Genomic DNA, 16,357 nt, shown 5'->3' on the forward strand with positions numbered 1-16,357 from the left:
CACACACACACACACACACACACACACACACACACACACACACACACACACACACACACACACACACAAACTTGACGACTGTTTACTGCCTCGTGAAGATGGAACCTAAAAATAGTGAATGTTTCCCTGTGAAGCAGAAGAATCGGGTTGTTCGGGAAACGTCCATCAGGAAAGCAGTCTGGAGCTCTGGTGCTAAACTTTAGCCTCAGGGCTAGCTGCAGACGTGCTAAACTTTAGCCTCAAGACTAGCGGTTGATGTGCTAAACTTTAGCCTCAGGGTTAGCTAATATTAGCGTCAGGATTGGCTGCCTATACTGACAGGCAGATTCTGTGGGTGGAGCTTAGCTACAGTTCAAACAGACCGCGATTTGTCTGGAACCAACGAAGAAGAAGGCAGCAAAGTGAGACTGATTTCTTCCTGCAGCGATGGAAATTAGCTCAAATTAGCACAACTTTGGTTTAGCATCAGCTGCTAAATGTTAGCAACAGTAACGCCTTCACTGCTGAGCTCCAGATCAACTACAACCCAAAAGCTGTCACTGCCATGCTAACGCTAATGTAAACATCAGTATCATGGTGAAACAGTCCAGGTTCACACAGTGAAACAGAAACAGTCCAGGTTCACACAGTGAACGGTCCGGTTTGGTTCCGCTAGAGGTGACGTCGTATTTCCTTGTGGGTGGAGTCTCTGAATCAGAGATGATGATTGGTTCGGGCTGATGAAGGTGATGATGTCAGAGCCAGTAGCATCACTGGTATGTTGTGAAGTCTCCAATATGTAGGTCTAGATCTGAGCCCCGAAAGGCTGAATCCTACAATTCCCATCATGCAACTGGTCTGTCACTTGTGCCTACACTCACAGTAACATGACCAGGGACGTTGACCAATCGGACGAGGGCTGAGTTTGTGACTGCTGTGCGGTCCTGACGGCGGTCGCTCAGCAGGAAGCGATGCTTTCGTGTCGATAACCTTAACGGAGCCTCAGAAGATCAGAACGTCTACAAATCAACCGGGACGTGAACCAAAGGACAGGAAAGGGTGAAATATGAGGCAGACGAGACCAAAGTCATTTAATTTACACTGATGAAGGTGAAACCAGCAGTGATTTAGAGATACTGCTGATGAGGTTGGTTAGGGTTACGTTAGGAGGAGGAGGAGGAGGAAGAGGAGGAGGAGGTGGTACAGGAAAATGAGGAGGAAAGAGGAGGAAGAGGAGGTTTGGAGAGAAGTAGCAGACGGAACAAGAAACTTTTGGATTCTAAATACCAACTTCATTTTTCTTTCTTCCATTGTAGCGGTGCTGGTTCTAGTGGAGGTTCTGATGAAGACCCTGATGAAGGTGCCGTAGAGGTGGTGGCTGTGGTGGTGATCCGGATCTGATCTGGATCCAGGTTCTGTTGTGGATCCAGTGATCCAGTCTGCTTAAATCCCTCGCCGTTGTTTGAAAACATCGTGATGTTAACAGGTGAGACATGTCATCAAAGCCCCGCCTCCGCACATGCCCCTGCTCTTCTGTGGTGTCCACACTGCCCCCTGCTGGCCAGATATGCACACAATCACCTTCATGGCTCCGTGAGGACGGGGATGCTTTGTAGCTGAAGGACTTCCTGGTCCAAGAGTCACATGACGTCTCTAAACCAATCATGTCCCACTGGTTGAGTCTCCTTTGATGTTGGTTATTTCATCGTGTGGATGCTGCAGGTGTGTTTTCCCCGTTTCCATGACGATCTGTCGTCCAGAGGTCGTTGAAACCCGGCTCGCTGGACTGGTGGGCGTGGTTCCGAATTAATCAGCCAATCAGAACATGTTCCCTAAAACTGACAGACACTTCCTGCAGAGCAGATTCTGAACCAATCAGGTGTTTCTATCAGTCTGGTCCAATCAATCATTAAATACTGGTTTGGGTTCCAGCGATGGGACTGCAGAACCGACGCTGAGGAAGAAAAGCTCAAAGCGTTTTGGAACTTTTATTTTGAAAGGACCTGCCTGAGACTTTACTTTGGCGGGTTTGAACAGGAAATTTTTATTCAGCAAAAACAAGTTTAAATTGTTAGTTTTGACACGTCTGCTGTCAAATTTTACAAAGTCAAAAGAGAACATTTAAAATGAAGCCACTGAAACATTTAAAAACAAATCTGTTAAAAGAATAAGATGTAAAGATCGAACATTTTTAACCCTGATTTTAAAATCTCCATTGATTTTAGTCCTGATTTGACTCCAAATTGATTTCAGTGGTTTGACTTTCCTGATTTCTTCACTTCGTTATTTTACTTTACTTCCAGTGGAGACTCTTAACTTGAAAATCGCCGCTGAACTCAAAGCGTTTGGAAAGACAAGGAAGAGGAAATTAGTTCGCAGATCCCGCCCACAAACAGCAAACACCAATCAAACCAGCTGAAAATAAGCTCCTCCCACACGCCATTAACTCCTTCGACCAGCAGCCCAGAAACACAAGCCCCGCCCGCTTCAAACGCACCGACAAAACCAAACGCACCCAGACCAGAGGGAGGTGGAGGGAAGAGCCGACAGAACAGACAGGAAGTCAGCGAATCAGAGCGAAGGAGAGCAAACTGAACAGGAAGTCAGCGAATCAGAGCGAAGGAGAGCAAACTGAACAGGAAGTCAGCGAATCAGAGAAACGAGCAGAAACAGAACAGACATCCTCCAGTCTGAGTGGAAACCGACCGACGGGCACCGCTGGTCAAACCAGTCCTGCAACGACAAAACACAGGAGTTAACCAACCCGCTTAACTAGTCTCCTCCTCCACAGGTGTTACTAACTAGTCTCCTCCTCCACAGGTGTTACTAACTAGTCTCCTCCTCCACAGGTGTTACTAACTAGTTTCCTCCTCCACAGGTGTGACTAACTAGTCTCCTCCTTCAACAGGTATTATTACCTTGTCTCCTCCTCCACAGGTGTTACTAACTAGTCTCCTCCTCCACAGGTGTTACTAACTAGTCTCCTCCTCCACAGGTGTTACTAACTAGTCTCCTCCTCCACAGGTGTTACTAACTAGTCTCCTCCTCCACAGGTGTTACTAACTAGTCTCCTCCTCCACAAGTGTTACTAACTACTCTCCTCCTCCACAGGTGTTACTAACTAGTCTCCTCCTCCACAAGTGTTACTAACTAGTCTCCTCCTCCACAAGTGTTACTAACTACTCTCCTCCTCCACAAGTGTTACTAACTACTCTCCTCCTCCACAGGTGTTACTAACTAGTCTCCTCCTCCACAGTTGTTACTAACTAGTCTCCTCCTCCATAGGTGTTACTAACTAGTTTCCTCCTAAACAGGTGTTACTAACTACTCTCCTCCTCCACAGGTGTTACTAACTAGTCTCCTCCTCCACAGGTGTTACTAACTACTCTCCTCCTCCACAAGTGTTACTAACTACTCTCCTCCACCACAGGTGTTACTAACTACTCTCCTCCTCCACAGGTGTTACTAACTAGTCTCCTCCTCCATAGGTGTTACTAACTAGTCTCCTCCTCCACAGGTGTTACTAACTAGTCTCCTCCTCCACATGTGTTACTAACTAGTCTCCTCCTAAACAGGTCTTACTAACTAGTCTCCCAGGAGTTTTTGGATGACGACTAAACGGTTGATACTTAGGTTTCCATCTTTTCACCAATTCCCTTCGTCACCTGACCTTTGACCACATCACCTGACCTTTGACCACATCACATGACCTTTGACCACATCACCTGACCTTTGACCACATCACCTGACCAGAAGACTCAACAGTTTAAACCCACTTAATTTAACAGGTGGATAACAACATGTGTTCATAATGATGTGTGTGTGTGTGTGTATGTGTGTGTGTGTGTGTGTTTCCCAGGTTAGATGATGAAAGTGGGCGGGGCGTCCTGACAACCCTCTGCCTGTGGTGAACTAATTGGTTACCATAGTAACCATCGCTCCTGCTGGATGTGATGTAACAAACGACACACTCCTGACAGAACGAATGAATGCAGCTGATTGGTTCCTGTTTAAAGGTGTGAAACAGCTGATCAGGGGTTCTGATGCAGGAGGCGGAGCCTCCATCCAGTGGATGAATACTTAATGAGCGCTGCAGGAAGCGTCTCTGGCAGTGCCCCAGTAAGAGGCTGTGCTTGTGTTCAAACAGTCTGGAGGCGCCACCTACAGGCAGCAGGCGTCACTACAACCAGATGGTCAGGAAGCTCTCCACTGCCCCAGTGTGGCAGGACACAGGAACTGCAGTGGATTTAAAGTCCACTGAAAGAGAAAAGTACTCAAGTACTCGTTTACTCAAGTATATGATCCACTGCTGGAGTAATACTCCATTAGACAGTAGTAATACTCCATTAGACAGTAGTAATACTCCATTAGACAGTAGTAATACTCCATTAGACAGTAGTAATACTCCATTAGACAGTAGTAATACTCCATTAGACAGTAATAGGGGGGCGGCAGTGGCTCAGCGGTAGAGCGGACGTCTTGGAACCAGACAGCGCCCAGCCATCGGTGGTTCGATTCCCGCTCCAGCCAGACATCCTCGGAGTGTGAGCTGACAGTGGGAGGTGTCAGCTCACCTCCCAGCCACTGCTGAGGCGCCCTTGAGCAAGGCGCCGTCCTCCCCACAAGCTGCTCATTGGGGCGCACCCCCGAAGCTGCGACCTGTCCCTCCACCTCCCTGTACTCCTTGATATCAACTGCATGCCTACAGGCCCCTAGTGTGTGTTGTGTTCAGGGGCCTGTGTACAATGTTTGTGTGTGTATGCCGACTAACACATATGTATATATGCATGTACAGAAAACTGGAGAGGAAAACATAATTTCCCCATTGTGTGGACTATTAAAGGTGGATTATTAATAACACTCCATCAGACAGTAGTAATACTCCACTAGAGAGTAGTAATACTCCACTTGACAGTAGTAACACTCCATCAGACAGTAGTAATACTCCACTAGAGAGTAGTAATACTCCACTTGACAGTAGTAACACTCCATCAGACAGTAGTAATACTCCATTAGACAGTAGTAATACTCCATTAGACAGTAATAATACTCCATTAGACAGTAATAATACTCCATTAGACAGTAGTAACACTCCATCAGACAGTAGTAATACTCCACTAGAGAGTAGTAATACTCCACTTGACAGTAGTAATACTCCACTAGAGAGTAGTAATACTCCACTTGACAGTAGTAACACTCCATCAGACAGTAGTAATACTCCACTAGAGAGTAGTAATACTCCACTTGACAGTAGTAACACTCCATCAGACAGTAGTAATACTCCATTAGACAGTAGTAATACTCCACTTGACAGTAGTAATACTCCTCAGTCAGTAGTACACACACACCATCAAACTTGAGTACTACAGTCTGTTGCGTGGCTACAGATGTTCGGTCTACTGAAGGAGTGTGTGATTCATCTGTGTGTGTAGTTCTGACCTTTGACCTTCTCCAGGTCAGAGGTCAACTCCTGCTCTGCTCGGCTGGGAGGTCTGTAGGGCGGGGGCTGTCTCAAAGGGGGCGGGGCAGTGGCTGGTTGCTGTGAAGTGAAAGCAGAGAAGCTGGAGTGAGTGGCGGGCGGTGCTGCCCCCTGCTGGACGCTGCAGGAGTCACAGCCTGACGGTCGGGTTCTTACCGTCGACGGCGTGCGCTTCGCTTTGTGATTGCTGGGATCCATGACAGACACCGGCTGGAACACGCAGGAGGAAGTGAGCGGTGGTCAGACCAGAATCAACCGTGTGTGTGTGTGTGTGTGTGCTTCACCCGTGGCGTGGCGGACAGGCTCTGGACGAGAAAAACGACGGGACTCGGTGCTGACTTGATGACGCTGACGGCCTCTTCGTGACTGGCACCTCTGACATCGATACCCGACACCTGCGCGCACACACACACACACACACACACACACACACACACACACACACACACACACACGCAGGTGAACAGACCTGTCTTTGGCGGCGCCGGCTGGACCCGGTCGCTCCACCCGTCTCACCTCCAGGATCTTGTCTCCGGTCTTCAGGCTGCCGGTCCTGGCGGCGGGGCCGCCCTGGAGAACCTGTTTGATGAAGATGCCCTTCAGCTCCTCGCCGTTCCGCAGGCGCTTGATGATGTGTTGCCCCCCCACGATGCTCAGACCCAAAGACTGCCCCTCCTCAGGCCACACCTCCACCCTGTGGGGGCAGACGGACCATTTATTGCCCCTGATGTGCTCGTCTCTGCATTGGATCGGCGTCATCCGAAGGGGGCGTGGCCGGCGTCACCTGCGGGGTGGTCCCCAGTGGCTGAAGGCCGGCGTCTCCTCCCCCTCCCCCTCCTCTCTTTCAGGCAAGTGGCTGTGAACGAAAAACCAGAATCAACACCCGTCTCCACGGCGACGCCTCCCCGCTCCGCAGGTGAAGCGGTCCTCGTTACCTGTGGACGCCTCTGGTCAGGAGGGAAGTTCCGCCCTGGCTCCGCCTCTTCCGCCGGGCTCTGTTCATCAACCTGATGGACCTCCAGACAGGAAACGGATCGTCAAACACACAACCAGAACCGGTCGATACGGATCAAACAAGATGAAAAGTAAAAGATCCAACAACAAATGGAGAAAATTAAAAATTGTTTCAGGGACTGAAGAAAATGTAAAAAAAAAAAAAAAGGGAAACAGGAAGTTCAGACGTATTACATCCTAGAGATGAAAACCAAATCAATGATGTAAAAATTATACCAGTGGGGGGCGACACAGGACCGGGAAAGACGCAAGAGAGGAAGAGGAAGAAGAGGAGGAAGAGGAAATAGAGGAAGAGGAAGAGGAGGAAGTACTGACTCGGTGTCGGTGTCCGTCAGCGTGAGCTCCGAATCAGCTTCACTTTCCCTGGAGTCTGGAAAACCTGAAAACACATGGAACACACCGTCAGGCTTTTATTTTGAAACATACTTCCTGTGTTCATCTCAGCTGACTCAGCATTGTGTCTCGACGACTCAGCGTTTTGTTACGTGTCTGAACCCGACCGGCTGGGTGTCTGATCCCGACATCGACGTCCTTTCCTGAAACCGGTCCAAAGACGCCCCCTAGAGGGCGCTAACGACGCTAACGACGCTAAACGTCTCATTAACAACCTGAAACAGAAGCTAAGATTCAGTTTCTGACCCAAAACCAGATTCCCTCCAGAAACGACACTCCCATGGTCTTCATCATCATCATCAGCATCAGCATCATCATCGTCGTCTCTCAGCTCCTCCGTCGCCCTACGTCCAACCTGAGAACAAAGAGTCAGACAAGTGTTTTAAACTAGTCTCTTCTTCTTCAGGTGTTTTGAACTAGTCTCACCTCCTCTGCTCCTCCTCCTCGTCCGGACGTTGAGAGCTTCCACTCCTCCCAGGATGGAGGAGGTCTCCTGGGAAACGAGCCCATGTTCACCTCCTCCTCCTTCTCCTCCTCCTCGTCCACGGCCATCTCTCTGCCCTCCTCCGGCGGACGCGGGTCTGACATCAGCGAGGAGGAGGAGTAGCGAGGAAGACCTCCATCCAGGATCAGCTCTGGCTCCTCCTCTTCCTCTTGAAGCTCTTCCGGCAGGATGGAGCCGTCGCCAAAACCCTGGAACACACGAGAGGGTCAAAGGTCACAATGAGGTGTTTCGTTGATCTGGTCTCGTGATCAAACAAACCACGCCCACTTAGCTTTGTGGGCGGGGCATAGGTCACGGGTTCAACCCATTTCTAATGTGATGGAAGTTTGAATCTCAGAAACCAGAACGACCCCCCAGAGCGTCCTCAGCGCAGACGGAGGGTCTCCGGTTGCTAACATTAGCATCAGCCATCAGCCGTCTCCGGTTGCTAACATTAGCGTCAGCCATTAGCCGCGGCGGGGGAATATTAATGACAACACTTAGGCTAATCTCCGCGGCGGCGCCTCTTCAAGGACTCGGCTGCTGTTCTTTTAATTCGGGCCCATCAGCGCCTGATGGAGGAGCGGCGTTAGCAGCTCATCACGCTAACGCGACTTTAGCAGACGGATGCCTGTTGGCCCGGCCCGCCTGGCCTTCACATCCACAAGATTTAGGGACGGCGTCGTTTAACGGCGCCGCCATTAGGGGGGGGGGGGTCAGGACGACGGGTGGGATGAGCCGGCCGGAGCTGACCGATAATCAATCAGGAATCAATACGGCAGTGGAGAGACCGATTTCAGGACTACTTTCTGGGCGTATCACTACGCAGGATGAAAAGGGAGCTGCTGCGCTAGCTTGATTAGCATCATTAGCACTGATATTTCAGGTTTGGGTCGTTCGTCACCAACTTAAGGAAGCTTTGACGGATCGTCGTGAATGACGGTTGAGCATGGGGGGGGGGGTGCCGCACGTCTCTTGAAGGTGCGCTGTAATCAATAAAGTAAGCGACATAAAGTCCTGGCGCAGCGCGGCGGCGGCGCCGCTCGCACTGAAGTGCTGTCGCAGCAGCAGATCCGGACCGGGAGCCTCGGCGGCCGCCTCCCTGACGTGACCTCTAAAAGTTAACGAGGTGTGGACGCCTAACGGGGGTCTCTCGCTGGTCAGCGGCGCTGGCGTGACAGAAAACGAGCCGGCGCTGAAGTGACGGCGCCGACCCAACCGTCTTTATGGACGCCATCAGAGACCTGTGGGCTGTGAAAAAACCTCTTCAGCCAAATGGGCTGCATATAAAACAGGAGATAAAACAGCAGCGCAGAGGACGACGCCCCCTCTGGGGGGGTGGGGAGGGGGCAGGAAGTAACTGAGTACAGTGCAGTACTCAAGTACTACGGGAACTTGAGAACCTCAGCTCTCAACAGACTAAATGGGTTAGCGGTTCAGTAGGTAACGCTGCTGCTATTGTTAGCATATCTGCAGCCAAGGCTGCTCCTAATGTTAGCATGCAAGCAGGTAAATCTGCTGCTAATGTTAGCATGGCTGTAGTCATGGCTGCTACTAATGTTAGCATGTCTAGCATGTCTTTTGTCAGGGCCGCTGCTAATGTTAGCTAACTCTTAGCGCACTCAGAGAGTTGAACCCTGGTCAACGACGTCATGACATCATGATGTTATTGATTTGGTGGTGAATAAGTTAGCATTTTCCATTAGCGTTAGCCTCAAAACACAACTACCCACTTACTCCGTTGAATATCCTTAGCAGCATGCTAACGAGTTGCTAAAACAGTCTGTGCGTGTTTACCAGACCACCATGTGACAGGAAGTCCTGGTAGTGACATCACAACAGACAGGGGGCGGGGCTTTACTCACTGAGAGTACTGCAGTTCTCCGTGTACTGTTGCTGGAGGACCAAAGTGTCCTCACAGCACCTCCCCCCTGCGCCTCCCCCCGCGCCTCCCCCGACTCACTTAAGAGAGAGATGCTGCAGGTTGAGCTGATGGAGCACTTTACGGCGTCCAGCTGAGTCAGCAGCTTCGGAGAGAGAGGGTGAAAGAAGGTGAAAGAGATGAAAGACGAGAGAGGAAGAGGAGAGGAGCGACAGAAGTGAGGTGAAAGAAGAGTCGACGGGGGACGGCCGACGGAGGGACAGAGTCTCAACGGTTTCTCCCCTCTTAGTCTGCTAGCGGTGCTGCGTTCACTGGCGCTCCGACATCGGGACGTTTCCAGGTGATGTTGTGTCACCTGATCAAACGCCTCCTGCTTTGCTGCGACGTGATGATCACGCCATCACACGAAGACTAACGTCGCATCTGTCACAGCGCAGCGGCTAACCTGGTTAGCATCTCTGCAGCCATATGCGGGCAGCGACGAGCTGCATGCTAGCGTCCACCTAGCGTCCAGCTAGCGACGCACAAAACGACATCCATCAATTCGCATCGACACGCCACCCACACACATGAAAACAATCCGCAGCGCCACCACCTGGTGGTCGGAGGCTCAAACAACACCAACTGTAGAACTTCCTGTTGGTGGATTTGGTTGAACTATGACCTCATCGCTGAAGAAAGTCAATGACAGGAAGTCACACCTGGAAGTTTTTCTGTCAGACACGCCCAGATCCACTGACCCCCCCCAACAAACTTGATTCTGTCCAATCTGATGTCAGAACCAAGGCTGGGGGACAGACAGGTGTGTTTGACCTTTGACCTTTAACACAGGCATGTCTTTCCTTTGGGACAGGTGTGTTTGACCTTTGGGGCAGGTTTGTCTGACATTTGACCTTTGGGATGTGTTTGACCTCTAACCTTTGGGACAGCTGTGTTTGACCTCTAACCTTTGGGATGGTCGTGTCTTACCTTTGACGCCGGTGTGTTTGACCTTTGACCTGTGGGGTGGCCTTACCTTTGGAACAGGTACGTCCCGGTTGCTCAGTGACGCCCGGTTGCCGCCGCCCCCCTGCATCGACACAAACAGACCTCAGACCAGATTCACACATCTGACCTTTGACCTTTCAACCTGACCCTCAGGCGTCGACCTACCGCCAGGGGCTTCCGGATGCCCAGCCGGACAGCCCCCGGGGGGGCGGACTTCAGCGTCTCCACCGCCTGGGCCAGACTGAGCCGCTCCACCAGGATGTGGTTCACCGACACCAGCTGGTCTCCAGGCAACAGGCCCCCGTGACGCTCGGCAGCACCGCCCGCAACCAGAGAACGGACCACCATCACACAGCGGCCGGGGTCCAGCGGGTCCTGGAGGGTTGAGAGGGGGATTCAACAAACAAACAAACCCGCTTCTGGTTCTGGACCTCCTGACCCAAAAACACACTCAGCTGAAAACCAGACAATCAGCTGAGGCGCAGATCCTCCAGTGGCCAGCAGGGGGCGCCAGAGACCAGAGAACACACCGCCTACCGTCGTAAACAACAACACAAACGACAACACAAACAACAACACACACCTGAGTCCTGTACCATAAAGCTTGATTAACCCAGCCGGGCTTCCTCTTCCTTATCTGGCTTCACTTACCCAGACATCCGCCCTCCGGATTTTCGGTACCATAAAGCCGGCTACCAACTCACTAATTCAATCCAGGCTTGTCCACTCTAGATCTGTGCGCGCTCACATAAAAAGGGCGGAGTTTGCTGCATGCGACCAATCACAAACATGCAACAAACCGGCCCGAGCCGCGTATTTCACAACGGAGGAGCAAACAATAATAATTAATAAATACGATCAATACAAATCAATAATCCAGGCAAAAAGCAACACAGTTGCAGCTGCCAAACGGCGCAAGGATTGATGGCACTAAATCGCCGACTGCGTCAATGCGGAAGTTAGTGCCATTATAATATTACTGCCCCACTATGACTGCACTTGTGTATCTGACTACAGTAACATCTGTGTGTTCCATAAATGTATGTGTGTACCACATTTTTCGTTATGACATGTGATCGTAGCCCCGAGACTTTATGAACAGCTCTACATACTGTGTTCTTCAGAGGTTTTCAGCATCGCCAACACAATACATAAAAGTACCGATGAATGAATGAATGAATCCATGATTTACTTAAACAAATAATTGATTGTCATTTTATCTGTGTCTTGCTTGTGACCCATCCAACGAGGGATTTAAGGACATCATAATAATTACGAACATCACTAAGAAATATATTAACTGTGGCAAAGAACCTCAGTGCAATGCACACTGTCTGTGGGACTGTCAGTCAGTAGGTGGGGCTGTTATACCCGCTGAGCTCTTATCCTGAACTTATCCTGCTCCGGAGCAGGTTGGGTGTTCAGCATAGGTTACCGCGACAACGTAGCCCGATAGAAAGTCAGTTTTGGTACCTAAAAGCCAGGGTTTAGCCTGAAGTTATCTCGCTAAGTAGTAATCCAGCTTTATGGTACAGGCCTCAGGAGGCCGGACAGGAGGAACGGATCTGATCTGGATAAGTCGGGGTCGCGACCCATGGAACAAATCAATAAATAACCTCAACATGATGACATCATCAACAACAACAATATTCTATAGATTGATTAAACATGTTAAATGTAACATGTTTACATAGATCTAATAATAATCAATACTAATCAATAATCAGCTAATCAATGAAAATATGTCAAAGATATATAAAAAAAATTTGTTTATAAATAATTGTTATATAAGAAACAACGATTGATTTTATTTCATATATTTGGTAGAAAAATTATGATTTTCTTTAACCTTTTAAAAAAATTTACTGGTAGAAACAGGAATTAGAATTATTTTTTAAATTTAGAAACTTAAAGGCTAAAAAGAAACAGAAATTAAACTCAGAAATTATTCATTGATCATAAATGAAAATATTACTTATTGATCATTAACCGGGGTATTGATTGATCACTAACCAGTATATTATTTATTGATTACTAACCTGAATATTATTTATTGATCGCTAACCAGTATGTTATTTACTGATCACTAATCAGAATATTATTTATTGATCACTAACCAAAATATTATTTATTGATCACAAACCAGAATATTATTTATTGATTACCAACCAGAATTTTTTTTATCGATCACTAAGCAGTATATTATTTATTGATCATTAACCATCATTGATCACTAACCAGTATATTATTATTGATCACACACAGGTGTGTTTCTCCACTCTGAACTTTCGGGCCACTTTAAACAATAAATTTGATGCGCCGTTCCACAACTTTCCGAGCCGACTTCTCAAACTCGGGCCGTTTAACCTGAGCAGCCAGCGGGACGACCCGCTCCATCCGGAGCCCGGACCCGGCAGAGGTGAGCGGCGCCGCTCTGCAACCCTCTGCTGGATGCGGCGGATGTACATTTTGTGAATTCCCCCGTGTTGAACCCTGGGCATCGCCCGCGCTGCAGCGCGAGCTGCCGTGCCAAGTTTCACGCTGCCAGAACAAAGCGGCGTGTATTTTTAGTCTGAACAACATGGCTACAGGTGGTGAGGAGTCAGAACGCCGGTCCTCCACTCCCACAAGATCCTCCGGAAAAAGAAAGGCCTCCGCTGTCAGAAAGTGGAGATCTCAGAAACGTAGGAGAGTGAAAGGAAAAATAAAGAAATTATAAATGTGCTCTGCCAAAAAGGAGTGAAATGTTTCCCGCTTGACTTTTTCTGCAAGCAGAAAACAAGGAGGAGGGAGTGTTGGTTGTTGTTTTTTTTCTTTGCCGTCTTTCTTTTTTGGATCTGTAGGTTTCTGAATGTCTCCCGAAGTTTTTAAGACCTTTATGATGTCAGTCAGAAGAAAACAATCCTCTAACTTTTTATTTTAAACTGCGGACCTTTCAGGGTCTCGGAGGTTTCATCCTTCCCGCAGAAAGTTTCCTCCTGATGAAGAGTTTTCCTTCCGAGGCCACGAGTGGAGCGGATTCCGTCGACGTCGGGTCCATCCGTCCATCATCCATCCATCCGTTCTCTCTTCTCCAGGGTCGGACAAAAACTTTAATTTCTAGAAAAAGTTCACTTTGTTGCCATGGATACGGGAAACAACGTTGAACAGACATCTTCTGGTTGCCTGCCGATGACATCACGATGACATCGCGCGGCGGCTCTGTCCCGAATCCTCCTCGGCGTGACGGATCAGAGGAAATAGGACATTTTTCAGGCGCGCCGTCGGTTCCGTTAGAGGCGTCGGCGTCGGATGAGGTCGGGTGCAGACGGATGGGCTCTTCTCTTATTGCCTCCGACCATCTTTCACTCAACTCTGACAGGCGGCGAGTTGCTAACAGGAAACGCTTTGGCAGGAGCCCCATCGACGTGCCCTTGGGCGAGAGACGAGGGGGGGGGGGGGCTGCTGCCGTCGCCATGGTTACAATCAATCACAGACGGAATGCGGGGAGTGAACCCGCAGAGTCTCCGTCCATGTCTGTCTGTTTGTTTATTAAAGATCTCATGATGATGGTGTGACACCGCAGTTGGGCTCACACCAGGTGTACTGGAGTGAAGAGCTTACAAGCTTAGGCCACGCCCACTTCCATAAAGGGCGTAGTCGTCTGCTCATTTGCATAAACCACACCCACTCAGACATGGTGGCTTCTGGTCCAGAAACAAATTTAAATTAGATGTAAATAAAGCTTTTCTGCTTCATAAACCATCCAGCTGTCACCTCAACAACCCAACGACAACAACAACCACCTTAACAACAAACCACCTTAACAACAACAACCACCTTAACAACAACCACCTTAACAACAACAACCACCTTAACAACAACAACCACCTTAACAACAAAACAACCACCTTAACAACCTTCACAACAAAAATAAAAACAACCAAACAACCTTAACAACAACCTGAAAAACAACAAAAATAACTACAACTTTAACAACAAACCACCTTAACAACAAACCACATTCACAACAAAAATAACAACCTTAACAACAACAACAACAACAACATTAATCTGTTGTAACCTGTAAACGCAAATCAACAACTGTTTAGGTCGATTTTCATTTAAAATCTGTTGTTACAACCCAACGACCCCCCCGCCCCCACAAAGACCCCCTCCCTAAGGAACAGCTGGAGCAGGCAGCCAATTTGTGAATGATTCTACTTCCTGTTTGTCTCTTCCTCTCTGCCGCGGTCGGATGAGCAGCCGGTCGGATGAAGACGTGATGAAGACTCTCCCGTCAGTTCTTCCTCCCGACCCGCTCCGACGCGTCGACTCCACCGGGTCCTCGTCTCTGAACCTGCTGGAGGCAGGAACGGGATCGGCTCCAACAAAACGCCGTTTCTCATCAGCGCCGCGTCCCCCTCCCGCCTCCGTAAGCGGCGACCCGTCTGGTCGGCGTGGCGATCTGCGGGAGGGGCCCCGACCCTCAGGTTGGGCACCGGTGGAGCGAACAAACTTAAAGTTCCTCCAGCTGGAGGAGGCTGGGCAGCGGCCAACAACCTGTCCTCCCACAGACGGCGTGATCCGACCTGCAGCCGCCGGTCACATGACTTCACCTGAGCGCTGGCCCATCTGCTCCAATCAGATCAGGATGAGCGGAAGGGGTCGTCATGGCAACCGGTGACTGACAAATGACAGCTTTACTGATGAAAGCGGATCAGACCGAACCGGTCCGAATCAGACACATCACGCAGATAACACAGGTGATCTAAGCCCCGCCCACCTACACCTGGTTCCAGGTCACCTGGTGACACACACACACACACACACACACACACACACACACACACACACACACACCTGGTAGTCCAGGATGCTGAAGCCGAGGCCTTTGTCTGCTTCCTTCTGCAGCTCCAACACCTGAACTTCTGCAGCCCACAGCGCCAGCTCCTCCTCCTCCTCTTCCTCCTCTTCCTCCTCTGGTTCCATCTCCTCCCTCGGGACCATCTTAGGCTGGACCTCCTGAGACACACACACACACACACACACACACACACACACCGTTCAGTGCAGCGGTTCTCCCTTCAAAAGGAGGTGACGTTTGTCTGACGGTTACCTCTCTGGACGCCGGCGCCAGCTCAGGAGTGTTCCCCCTGGGCTCCGGCGCGCTAAAGAGCATCGACGACAGCTTCAGCTCGATCTGCGGGAAACGCCACAGCTCAAGTCGCAGGCTCCGCCTCCACGGGGAATGCGTGCGTCTGATTCGCTCACCTCCTCCACGCTGGGCTGCCGTCCCGGTCCGGACGGTTCAGACTCCGGTTCCGATTCGGGTTCCGGTTCCGGTCCCAGGTCCGAGGTCGGGCGTCTGCAGCAGACCAGGGTGAAGGGGGGGGGCACCTCCTTCAGGAAGGACACCGCCTCCCGGCGGGATTTCCCGTACAGCTGGACGCCGTTCACCTGCAGACGCCGGAGGAGGCGTTAAAAACCCAAACCGTTCTGCCCCTCCTACAAGGACCCGCCTCCTGCCTTGAGTCAAATTGAAGCGTTTACCTCCAGGAGCTCGTCCTCTGGTCTCAACACGCCATGTTTGTCCGCGGGGCCCCCGGGGGCCACGGAGGAGATGTAGTGGTGTCCGTCGAACGAGTCCAGCTCCACCCCCAGACGCAGCGTGTGGATCGGGAGCAGCTGACAGGAAGGGGAAACGCGTGAAGTCCTGGTTCAAGCTTAGGCCCCGCCCACACCACCAATCACGTCACATGACCAACAGTCCATTGGCTGTTTCACTGTGTGAACCTGGACTGTTTCGGCCCCGTTGGGTTCTGGTTCCTCACCTTTGATGCTTTCTGCAGCTCTTCATCGTCTTCGATCACCGGGTCCAACTTCACCACCTGACCAAACAGAACAATCAGTTCTGATCAATTCTGATTGGTTCTGATCAGAAAGCAGCTTCTGTTGATCCGTTGTGATCGATTAGAACCGCATGAAAAACTGGACTCACCAGAACCTGATACATGGGTCCAAGAGCCGCCTCCCACTTCGCCCTCAGCTCTGCATCTGCAAACACACACACACACACACACACACACACACACACACACACACACACACACACACACACACACGTCGGGTTTTTTCCCAGCAGGCCCGGCGGTGGAAC

General features: G+C 50.2%; 1 protein-coding gene across 7 annotated transcripts in view; it reads right to left on the bottom strand.

The window, feature by feature from the left end:
* Positions 1-16,357, bottom strand: part of patj (PATJ crumbs cell polarity complex component) — a 34,726-nt gene that overhangs the window by 10,915 nt on the left and 7,454 nt on the right. For 5 of the 7 annotated variants that reach the window (XM_068319846.1, XM_068319843.1, XM_068319845.1 and 2 more), the window contains exons 13-29: positions 16,199-16,254; positions 16,032-16,088; positions 15,751-15,885; positions 15,472-15,657; positions 15,317-15,400; positions 15,061-15,222; positions 10,384-10,593; positions 10,247-10,300; positions 7,292-7,558; positions 7,112-7,220; positions 6,788-6,851; positions 6,394-6,474; positions 6,243-6,314; positions 5,975-6,152; positions 5,743-5,853; positions 5,615-5,668; positions 5,419-5,518 (exon numbers count right to left, since the gene is read on the bottom strand). In XM_068319846.1, the coding sequence (XP_068175947.1) occupies positions 5,419-5,518; positions 5,615-5,668; positions 5,743-5,853; positions 5,975-6,152; positions 6,243-6,314; positions 6,394-6,474; positions 6,788-6,851; positions 7,112-7,220; positions 7,292-7,558; positions 10,247-10,300; positions 10,384-10,593; positions 15,061-15,222; positions 15,317-15,400; positions 15,472-15,657; positions 15,751-15,885; positions 16,032-16,088; positions 16,199-16,254 (1,980 nt within the window). The remainder of the gene's footprint in view (positions 1-5,418; positions 5,519-5,614; positions 5,669-5,742; positions 5,854-5,974; positions 6,153-6,242; positions 6,315-6,393; positions 6,475-6,787; positions 6,852-7,111; positions 7,221-7,291; positions 7,559-10,246; positions 10,301-10,383; positions 10,594-15,060; positions 15,223-15,316; positions 15,401-15,471; positions 15,658-15,750; positions 15,886-16,031; positions 16,089-16,198; positions 16,255-16,357) is intronic. The other 2 variants (XM_068319844.1, XM_068319847.1) reach the window with 2 other exon arrangements.

This window comes from Antennarius striatus, chromosome 7 (genome assembly GCF_040054535.1).
Source record: "Antennarius striatus isolate MH-2024 chromosome 7, ASM4005453v1, whole genome shotgun sequence".
Taxonomy (NCBI): domain Eukaryota; kingdom Metazoa; phylum Chordata; class Actinopteri; order Lophiiformes; family Antennariidae; genus Antennarius; species Antennarius striatus.